Source organism: Acipenser ruthenus, chromosome 22 (genome assembly GCF_902713425.1).
Source record: "Acipenser ruthenus chromosome 22, fAciRut3.2 maternal haplotype, whole genome shotgun sequence".
NCBI classification, from domain to species: Eukaryota; Metazoa; Chordata; class Actinopteri; order Acipenseriformes; family Acipenseridae; genus Acipenser; species Acipenser ruthenus.
In genome coordinates, this window is record NC_081210.1 from 4,128,467 (window position 1) to 4,140,601 (window position 12,135).

The window sequence follows — 12,135 nt, forward strand, 5'->3', positions numbered from 1 at the left end:
AGCTCCTGGTCTGTAAACTTTAGATTCCTCACACTGTCCTCCTTGGTCGCTGTCATTGTGACAAACCCAGAACCGCATTTACCTTTCCAGCATACTATAGTACTGTGTGTAAACCTTGTGTACAATTCTGCGTGCTGAATTCCGCATGTTGTGCCAACTTGCAAATGAATCATTAAGCTTGCTTTATTTATGCATATCATTAGCTTAGTGAATAGAGATACTGCTGGTTCATTTTTGCGCGTGGTGTGGCTTCCCCCTGCCACGTGGTAATTCTGGTCATTTACTGCCGTCAAGAGAATGAGGCCTTTAGACTTTTAATATATACAATAACACTCTACTGAGCATGTAGCATCTTAGGCATTTGTAACCTATTAACACTTCTTAAAATATTTCCCAATCAACACACGTTGATACCATTCACTTCATTCACTGTTACTTTTTCAATACTTGATGATCATGCATTATTTAAGAAGTGTGACTTGGGTATAAATCTCTGTTCTAAAATGAAAAAAAAGCAAATTGCATTTTGTACATAATTAGTTACCCAATAGAATAGGAAAACAATTTTAATATTAATTTACTCACAATCCACAAAGTTTTTAAAAATAACTTCCATTATCATTAAAGTGTTTAGACATACTTTGATCTACAAGTGCCATATAAATATCATTGTTTATACATTATGCGCCACATCGTAATACATATCATAGCAGTTTATTGTAAACGACATTCATTCCTGAAATTGGGTTTTACCAGCTGTTTTGTAATCAATTATCTGGAGCACTGGCAATATTGTGAGTCATTTATGACATTTGAAGTCAAAGCAATTTATGTAATTACAACTTACATTTACTGAGCCTGACAGATGTTTTAACTAACGCACAGACACCCCTGAATAACTTTAAAGAACCACGATTCTGCACAGAAGTAGATGCTTTTATTTTTATCTTGAGCCATCGTATATGGATTAGGAGTGATTAGGAAGAAACGGACACACCATAACTCGAAGAGATTTAGAAACATGATTAAAAGCTACAATTCCGCTTGGTGCTTGAATTCATGGAGCATATCAATTAATCTGTACTTGTTGAGGAATGATCTGGGCTAGAGCCGTATCTGGGAGCTGTAAGCCTCCAGAACTGGTTACATCCAAGTTGATCCTTTGCTTTCTTAATATTTTGTGGAGCCTCAAATTCCAATGCAGCTGCACTAAATAAATACGATCCATTTAGTTTTGGAATTATCTGGGGTAACTCAGCATTCAGCCTTGTCACAGAAAGGTCAATATTTGCAAGAATGTGACAAACAATAAAAAGCAATGAAACCATTATAAAGGAGAATTAATAATTATTATTATTTTATTTCTTTTTAAATAGTAGGGGAAAAATAAATCTTTGATTGAGTGCACTTACAAGGTTAGGACGTAAATTCCCTAAACACTTACTATTAATTAAAGAGGTTTCAAATTCACCTGTTTTTATCCTTTTCTAAAAGAATAACAGTAAAACTCATATATTTCTATAGCTGTTCGAGCCTGTGATTTGGCACTGCACAGTAAGATCATGTTACTGTTACAGCTTGATTTCTAGCAATATCCTGAATATGAAGAACTATTGACCTTGAGATGCATAAATTACATTGACCCCTGAGGTAACACAAGGTCATACAGACATAGCTATCCCAAGACAGTTCCTAGCCCTATGCTTTCAACGACATTGTTGTAAGCTTGGACTATTATAGAAGCCATAGTTCAACAGCAGAGGAATCAAGAGGACCAAGACAGGCTGGCAGTGGAGTGTGTTACGGGGCATTATTAAGACAGGAGCCGTGCTGGCCAGTGTAAGGCTTACCAGCAATCTCAAGAGAGTGCCACGCTTGATGCTTTAGAGCTCCGAAGGACAGCTGGCACACAGCTGATGTTGTTGCTGGCTCAAAAACGCCGTTCAGGCGTGCACTGTAACTGCTGTCCCTGTCACGCACATACAGGCTTTCTGCGACCACAGGGAGAGCAAATCAAACGAACACGAAACAGCCTCACTCCTCTCTTTGTCTCTTTTTTTTCATTATCATTTATAGGCCGCTAACAGACCACTAAAGTCGATTCTAAATGCAATGGTCATCGTGGCGAGATAAGCAGCCTCATTACCCCTGGGCAAGGCAACATTAGAGCAATCAGTTGGCTGATATCCCAGTGGCTGCTGCCTCTATCCATATTGCTGTGTGATGGCTGCCCCGATACTGCTTTATTTAGGCTTCAGTGGTACATTCTCCCTTATCAGCAAAGATTTCTCCCTTTCCCTCCCTCCCTTTTCTCTGATAAAGCCTGAGGTGTACCCATGCTGAGCATCTCCTAATCCTCTCCCATATCATTATTCAACACATTCTCTCTGTCTTCTGGTCCTCTCCTCCAGTCACAGGGAAGGCTGCATTATCCATAACGTCTCTCTTTGATGCTGTACCATTGCACTCCCCTGCAATCGACAGGTTCACCATGGGGTAGTGTCTTTTTTCAGATTAAATTAGCACGAAGTGGGGTAATGAAGCAGATATGGCCTACCGGGAGATGTATGGGTAGGGTTCAATTTAGGTCATGCTCTTGATATATTTAGATCCACAGTCACTAGAAGTGCATTACGCAGCACAGGTCTTTGAAAAAAGACAACCTTGACCTTTTACTATTCTGGTTGCCTGCTGTTCTGTAAAACATTGTACACTACATCCCCAGTTTGCTAATAGTTTCAAGTTCAGGAAGAGTAATGCAAGCTTATGTTTAAATCCTGGGGACTCAGAGGGACCTATAGAAGAACCTGTACTGTTATAGTGTTCACTGCTTTGTCTCATCTCGCTCCAGGGACCACGCCTGATCAAGAGGCGACCGGTAGTTTGGTAACATCAGTTCCTTATGTTCAGTGGGTGAAAAGAGGTTGCCTGTTGTAGTGTTTTACACCTGTGAGTCAACCATTTGAATTTGGCATTTTAAATTGAATAGGATAAACAGGGGCATGGCCGTAACTAACTAGGAGGACACAGAGGTCGTGTCCTCAGGTGTTTTTTTGCATCATCAATGCCGATGCTCATGTAAAAATTCTGGTAAAGTACAAAAGACTCCTTAATTTTCTCTGTTGGTTTGCTGTGTAACATAGATTTGGAGGTTGAATAGTAAATACCAAGCAGTCATATAAATACTGTCAGCTATAGCTTGAAACCTGAGCGTGACCTCGGTGGAATGTCAGCTCTGGTTATGGCCCTGAACAGGGCTAAAAATAATCGAAAAAATTATAATACATAAATAAGCCATGGAGAACAGTAAATATTGGTGAATGTAACCGTTATGGTCCTTTAAAAATAATACTACAGTTTTATATTAATAGCCATTGTTTTTTTAGGGCCTGTTTCTAAATAGCTCACAAAATGTATATCCTACACTGTGAACTCCATTGGGAAATAGAAAGAACAACAAGACCTCTGTAGACCAGTCCTTTCTGTTATTGTCAGAGACCAAGCAACCTTTCTTTATTTGCCCTAACCTCATTGTTTGACAGAGACTATGTTCTGGTGATAAATGAAAAAGGGCATAGCTGCCTACACCCATAATTCAGAGCAGGATTGGTTGGTTTTAGGTTAACGTGAGTTATGGAGGGGTTTGCACCCTCTGGAGTTATAATTTGCTTCATGAGTATATAACAATATCGAGTCATATATACGTGTTTGGATACTGTAAAAGAACATGCTTCTAGCCTAGCCCACGGCTTTTCATTCAAGCCTGCTTATTCCATTAGCTAGCATGCAAGGCCATGGTATCATTTTCATATTGACTTGCAGGCAAAAGATAATAAAATAATGCTGCAGACCACCTTTCATACATAGTGAACACCTATGTTTTCTCTTTCTGTTACAGAACGATTCAACGGTATGCATGATTCATTACACCAGTACACCAGTATATATTTGAAAGGTTTGATTCAATGATACAAATAAATGGTAATCCATTAAACACAATAACTTGTGTAATTGACACAGCTTTTGTTTATGTTTTTATTAGTTGCATTGTAATATTTATTGTATACTAAGCAGGCTGCAAGTTATATACTGTGCGAGATGTTCTGTATACTCAGGTAATGGTATTCTATATGTTGTAGAATACTATGGTATTTTTGACATGGTTGCATACAGTATAAGGTGCATACAATACAATAGGTTATATCAAAATGCCACCACCACACATATATCTACTAATATGCATTCCCAAAGGTTTTGCCCTACAACCATGTGTAAACCATAACCAAAAGCAATAGCAGTAAAGCAGTATAAGCTAGTTGTTAGAAAACACTGAGCCAGTGGCAATGACAGGGTGCTGAAACAGCAATGTTATAAATGAAATGGGTCAACACGTGCATTAGCAGGTCACTGTGCAATGATATGGAACCACGGTAGCAATATTGTAAAAGCAATTGCCCCACAATGGGATTAGCTCTCCATAGAAAAACAAAGGCTGCAAGCAGTAATGTATTACAACGTCTACAGAATGGCAGAATGGAAAAATTAAAAGACAGGACACTGGGTAAACTTCACTGTAAGCAATATATATAGTATAAGTATACATGGGAAAAGCATAGGCAAACATCATCACAAGGCAGTACAGTATAGAAATATTGACTACAGAAAAGTTAAAGTATATTACTGCTATGATATATTCCCTAGTGAATTTCAACCTCTGCCAATCATGTTGTACTACAAGTGCAAAGTTGTTTACGCAATAGTACTGTGATGGAATTGGTTATCACTTAGGAAAACTCAGGAACATGCTGTAAAGACTGCGACATTATTGTGAGAGCAATACCAGGGTGCTAAACTGCCATTTAGTTATCCATATTTCTAATCCACTTTGCTAACCAATGCAGAGAACAGACCTTTACAACATAAAGAGATTGCTCGACACATGGAACGCTATGACATAATAATTATTGTTATTATTATTATTTTAATAAGCCATTGGAGCCCTTCCACTTTAATGCAACATTAAATTGGCAGAATAATTTTTAGAAATCACCCACTTAAGTGTATTGTAAAGGTAAAACTGTAGACTTCCACTTAACAGATTTGAACTGTTAAAGTTCAGATGTATAGTATATGGGATTCCACTGTTCTGCTGTGTTTACCTATTGAGAAAAAAAAAATACCATAGGATGTGATTATAATACCAGTGTGTTACAGTGTAAAAACAGAAAGCTGTTACCAATGCCACTTATTACAGAATGGTTGCATTGTCATTGAAGATCATTTACATAGCAATTGGAATATACTGTATCTTTGGATATTCTTTTTAGTTACTTTGCATGAAAGTTCCAACTGAAAACAAAGTTCTGGCCCAACTCTCCAAGCTGATTTAATTCTAATCTCCAATGTGAAGATTATCTTTCAGTAATGTCATACAAGGTAGTGTATACCAGCCTTTTAAACTATGCAAACAACACACACACTTAGTTGTACTTTATTTAAAAGGGTTGGAAACGTGTGGAAGAAGTTTACAAACACTGAGACGATAACACGTATATCACTGCAGCATTTGCCCTGTGGATATGCAATGGGAACACATTGCCAATTTGGTAGCAGCATCTGCTTTCCCCTGGGTAGGGTAGAAATCTTATTGAAGGCAATTTCCCCCACAGCAACCAACAACAAGAAGAGGAGCATGCACAATATGGGAGATGAATTACCCAATTAACTTGTTCACATGATAAATGGAGGAGAAAGCTCTCAGCACAAAGTATTCTAATTTTCATAAATTGAAACCATTTGCTGTGCTGATACGTCTGCAAACATTGCCAGTAGTATCCTCTACACCCGAGGGACATACAAATGGGGGGTAAAGCAATCCGTGAAGCATGGCTAAACCTCTTGGCAAACAATAGACTGCATTTAAGAACAGAAAAACAAATAATGGGCAATTATGTTTTATGAATAATATTCTCATATGTTTTTTTAAATTTTATTATTCTTTTTTTAATTTACCCATAGTTTTTGAGAATTAGTGTTTTGAGATTACATAAAAGCCTTAGAATTGAATGTCTCAATTGATCATTTCTAGTTTGTTAACTTTATTGAGTGAGTTTTTCCCTTCTGAAAAAAAAATGGTGCTAATGAAGGTTTGGAGTAAATAGGTTTGAAAATGGTACATTCTATACAGCAGAAACCTAAAAAGCCATATGATTTTGTTATATTTCGTGAATGCTTTTAGCAGATTATGGTTGGCCAAAAAAACTTAAAATCACGGGGAAGCTTTAATAACTTTATTTAAGACTTTACCATTTTAATAGAACTGATAGCAACACCATTTTCACTCTACTGAGTAACACCAACTTGCACACAGCAAAAGAAATTGAGATTTTTTTTTTTTATCTCGGTTAATCGCATATTACAGCATTGAATACAATTACTGCATCCATCTAATTTAAGTATGTTTTATTACTGATGCTATTATTATTATTATTATTATTATTATTATTATTATTATTATTATTATTATTATTATTATATTATTCAAAAAACAACCCAGCATAAAAACCTGATTTTCCTATTTCTGGATTCTTCATAGTTTTATATTTATTTTGTTAAATTGTTTGAACCAACTGCTAACTCACAATGGAGTCAGTTTATTACTCACCTTACTGCATTTAAAATGATCAGTTTCCTTTACTCATAATCTGATGTTTTTCATTGCCATTTAAATAATAATAATAATTTTAAATTATCTTTTATTAATAACTTGAAATTGCCTAAATAAAACAAAACATTCACTGAGTAACGGTTATATCCTCCATAATTGTAAATAATATTGTTTAAAATAAATGTAGTTGAAACAAAACAAAGCTACAATGTTAATGGGTCTGCAGTCGGTAGCTATCGACTTTGCAACAGTACTGGTTATAGTGTTGTACTTAGCTTGATTCATGGGTTTGCAGCGATCCTGAATTTCTACGAGATTACTCTGTCGAAACTGACTGGTTTAATTTGTTGTTGTATTGTTGTTGTCTGTAGCAGAAGAACTACTAGAAAGTGTATGTTGAGAAGTGAAAGAATGTTTAGCAGCACGCAGGTTGTTCAACAGACTAGATGCACTGTGATACTGTGATACTGAAACTCACTTTGACAGTCGATACAAGTAACCCTATTTCTATCCAATGAACTGTCAGAAAGTTTTTTTAAATAAACTTCAGATTCACAAGTCCTTCAGTTTGAGTGCTTGCTACATAATGAGGTTCTGTGACAAATGTTATATTCAAACGATGACTATACTCATTCAATCCTAGCATGCACTCAAAGCACAGGACGTGAATTATGATATGCAAAAAAAAAAAAGTATCTCCCCAAAAATGTACACCTTAATCACGGAAGTTAATCCATATTAATTGACAGCCCTAAAATAAATATATAAAAACTTTATTAGAAATGGTCACAACAGAGATGAACATTAAACACCCTTGAATGGTCTGAAGCTGCCAAATTGTGTACCCAGCCCACAGAAAGATGTGCTGCATTCTGGCTGATATTTTATTGCAGTCACTTGTATACATCCACCTACACAGACATGATCATGTACAGCTTTCATTTCTACAAAATCTCCACCCCAAGAGGGCCTTTGATTTGAAGGGAATTGCTTTAGATGCTGCAGACAGACAATAAAAAACAGAGTTGCTGCATAAGCGAGGTTGCTAGCCTGGAGTGGATACAATTACCAATCTGACTCGCACCTGCTTGCAAGATACGTTTTTTCCATGGCTTTTAAACCTTCCCATTGCCATTATTTAGAACCCAGGGTCTTGATCTACAGGTCCCTACTGTGTCTTCCCATTGCTACTGTAATTAGTGTCTTTTATATATTATTGTCATGGATGCACCTCTGTGAAGAGGTTAAATGTGGTTCATAGAACCAGTCAAACATGTAAATCACGTATGGGGATTTTTATATGAAGCAACGTTGTAATAGTTCCCATTTTTTTTGTTTTTTAAAGCATGCTCCAACTACAAGTTTGACTTATAAATCAATCCTATAAATATATGCTGTGCAACTTTCCCTGGGTTTCTTTATTAGTACTGTATAGTTTCACATTGTGAAGCCAAACATTCAAGGCAGCTATGTCATTACTTCAGACCACATCAGAGCACTTGATTATTATTGCTGATGAATTATTAAGCATTACCTTGAACTGACAGCATGCTTGTTAAATGTCTCAGCAGGAGACAATATAAATCACCATAATAGCATCATACATCATTAAATAAACACATTCATATCAGAGAAAAAACAAAAACTTTCTGAAGAACATTTCTGAAAACAACACCAACTATGCATGATCTAATCCACTCAATCAACAGTATTGTGAGCTCTTTCGAAAGTAGGGAAACTGCTGAAATATACAGTACTAGTCAGTAACATTGCACAGGTATACAGGAAAAAGACCTTTCTTACCTGGGGCTTGCTTGCAGGTAGACTCACCAGTGCCTATGGAACAGAAATCAAAAATTAGAACAATGGAATTAAAAGTCATTAGACTTGGCCAGGAAGGCAGCTCATCAAGCATTCATTACTTCAGCAGCATAAAAAACATGATACATTAGCACAATCTATTTACCACATTTTAAAAAGAAGAGTGTAATTTATACCAATAGGATCTTAAACTGGTAATTTTACAAAAAACTATTTAAAAAGCAACCTAGATGTAGCATATAATGACTAAAGACAGAGAACAGATATTTAGACAGACCAAGAAATAGACTAGACACTGCAGTGGCATCACTGGAAATTCTACTGGAGCGACCAGGATGTCCTCTGGTAATATGAACAGTAACAGTCAGATACCCCCCACTAGATTCACTCAATCCCTCTTCCTGTCTGATGTGGTATAAGATGACTATAGCTGGCTTAGTTTGCTTGTACATTTGTGAACATGATCATTGAGTTGCAATGATGTGGTTTTTAATAATGTAACACACTATGCAGTAAATGAAGCCCATTGCTTTTCAACCATATTTCTCTTAATCACTTTAGCAGAGAGTCAATTACAACAAATAGCTGTGATGGAATACGTAATAAAAAATTGACCTGCTGACAGTGCATTGTGGGGATGCACACAGACATACTAGTTTTTGTAAAGCAATTTAGTGTCCAAAGCAGTTCTGCCTCTCTGGGGCAGATTTGAAAAGGTGCTCCCAGGCTAATGACATCACACAGGGGTATGTCCTGTGATGTTGTTTTAGAAAAGTGGTCCCTGTGTGATGTCATTAGTTTGTGTGCCCTTTTATCATGTACGCTCAAGAGGCAAAGCTGTCTTGGAGGCAGAACTGCCTGGTAGGCAAAATGTTTACAAGATTTACAAGATATATGTGAAGCACACTCCTATCTCTGCTATGTGGGTAAAGAGAAAGTGTTTTAAACAATAATGAGAAGTTTAAACATTCCATATGTTAATTTCCCTAAAATGCTTTGCCATGGATAAATCCTGGTGTAATCATGTCCAAAGGAAATTATTTGATCACGATCGGCTATGAAAGTAAAGACCAAGCAAATGGGATAGTGTCAGGGTGGCAACAGGCTGTCACGGTGTTAGGACAGACTCAAATTATATGGATGTGTCACAAATGCAGTAAAGCATTCTGAGATGCTGATTTTATTCAGAATTAAAAATTAAAACAGAAGAAACAGAAAAAAAGCCTAAGCCTGTTACCCCAAAACAACCAAGGTACAATATTACAGTCTTCAAAAGATATGTAACATAGGCTAGATCAGACTAGATGGGACTGACACTTACTAATAGTAATTGACTCTGACCCCTGCAGGTGAGCTAATGGTTGAGAGGGACTGTATGATTAACTACAGTGCCTTGCGAAAGTATTCGGCCCCCTTGAACTTTGCGACCTTTTGCCACATTTCAGGCTTCAAACATAAAGATATGAAACTGTAATTTTTTGTGAAGAATCAACAACAAGTGGGACACAATCATGAAGTGGAACGAAATTTATTGGATATTTCAAACTTTTTTAACAAATAAAAAACTGAAAAATTGGGCGTGCAAAATTATTCAGCCCCCTTAAGTTAATACTTTGTAGCGCCACCTTTTGCTGCGATTACAGCTGTAAGTCGCTTGGGGTATGTCTCTATCAGTTTTGCACATCGAGAGACTGAAATTTTTGCCCATTCCTCCTTGCAAAACAGCTCGAGCTCAGTGAGGTTGGATGGAGAGCATTTGTGAACAGCAGTTTTCAGTTCTTTCCACAGATTCTCGATTGGATTCAGGTCTGGACTTTGACTTGGCCATTCTAACACCTGGATATGTTTATTTGTGAACCATTCCATTGTAGATTTTGCTTTATGTTTTGGATCATTGTCTTGTTGGAAGACAAATCTCCGTCCCAGTCTCAGGTCTTTTGCAGACTCCATCAGGTTTTCTTCCAGAATGGTCCTGTATTTGGCTCCATCCATCTTCCCATCAATTTTAACCATCTTCCCTGTCCCTGCTGAAGAAAAGTAGGCCCAAACCATGATGCTGCCACCACCATGTTTGACAGTGGGGATGGTGTGTTCAGGGTGATGAGCTGTGTTGCTTTTACGCCAAACATAACGTTTTGCATTGTTGCCAAAAAGTTCGATTTTGGTTTCATCTGACCAGAGCACCTTCTTCCACATGTTTGGTGTGTCTCCCAGGTGGCTTGTGGCAAACTGTAAACGACACTTTTTATGGATATCTTTAAGAAATGGCTTTCTTCTTGCCACTCTTCCATAAAGGCCAGATTTGTGCAGTATACGACTGATTGTTGTCCTATGGACAGAGTCTCCCACCTCAGCTGTAGATCTCTGCAGTTCATCCAGAGTGATCATGGGCCTCTTGGCTGCATCTCTGATCAGTCTTCTCCTTGTATGAGCTGAAAGTTTAGAGGGACGGCCAGGTCTTGGTAGATTTGCAGTGGTCTGATACTCCTTCCATTTCAATATTATCGCTTGCACAGTGCTCCTTGGGATGTTTAAAGCTTGGGAAATCTTTTTGTATCCAAATCCGGCTTTAAACTTCTCCACAACAGTATCTCGGACCTGCCTGGTGTGTTCCTTGTTCTTCATGATGCTCTCTGCGCTTTAAACGGACCTCTGAGACTATCACAGTGCAGGTGCATTTATACGGAGACTTGATTACACACAGGTGGATTCTATTTATCATCATTAGTCATTTAGGTCAACATTGGATCATTCAGAGATCCTCACTGAACTTCTGGAGAGAGTTTGCTGCACGGAAAGTAAAGGGGCTGAATAATTTTGCACGCCCAATTTTTCAGTTTTTTATTTGTTAAAGAAGTTTGAAATATCCAATAAATTTCGTTCCACTTCATGATTGTGTCCCACTTGTTGTTGATTCTTCACAAAAAATTACAGTTTCATATCTTTATGTTTGAAGCCTGAAATGTGGCAAAAGGTCGCAAAGTTCAAGGGGGCCGAATACTTTCGCAAGGCACTGTATAATCATTGCATACAGTGAAACTTTATTGGCATGTATATTTTATTTATACAGGTTTTTCTATTAACAAGCATAACAACGGGCATTAAAGTAACCAAACAGGCTATAGTCATCTTTAATTTCTGATTCTGAATTTAAATGAAAATACATTTTTGCACTAACCCCCTCCCCTCCAATGGATTTCTTCAATTCTTTCTCAAGATATAACCTGCTTTCCTCTGGTTACGAGATGTCTGACTCTTGAACAAAGGTCCTTCGACGGAACAGGTTCGCACAAGGTTTACTGTATTTGCTAAAACCACAGAATACCAGCCTGTGTTGTATTATTAAGTATTATGTATTCATTGGAAGAAAGAAACAGCTGAGACTGCAGAGTGAACAGATAAACCATTTTCGGTGATAGTCGTAATGCATTACAGTAGATATTGATTGATCACTGTCTAAAGCATTTAACAGGGAGCTTATGCTTAACAAAACAGACAATACAGTCATTTTCTTAGTTTTTTCTTTCTTTCTTTCTTTCTTTTTCTTTCTTTCATTCTTTCTTTGTTACACTGATAACTATGTCTGTAGTGTAGGAGCCATTAATGTTGTATATATTGTGTATTAGGATTATATCCCTGCATTTTCT

General features: G+C 37.2%; 1 protein-coding gene across 22 annotated transcripts in view; it reads right to left on the bottom strand.

The window, feature by feature from the left end:
• The window catches only part of LOC117431445 (RNA binding protein fox-1 homolog 1), a 603,925-nt gene that overhangs the window by 493,228 nt on the left and 98,562 nt on the right, over positions 1-12,135 (bottom strand). For all 22 annotated transcript variants that reach the window (XR_009308100.1, XR_009308101.1, XR_004548688.2 and 19 more), the window contains exon 2: positions 8,471-8,503. Coding sequence is in view for 19 of the 22 variants with exons in the window: in XM_058995815.1 (XP_058851798.1) it covers positions 8,471-8,503 (33 nt within the window). In the remaining 3 variants the exon portion in view is untranslated. The remainder of the gene's footprint in view (positions 1-8,470; positions 8,504-12,135) is intronic.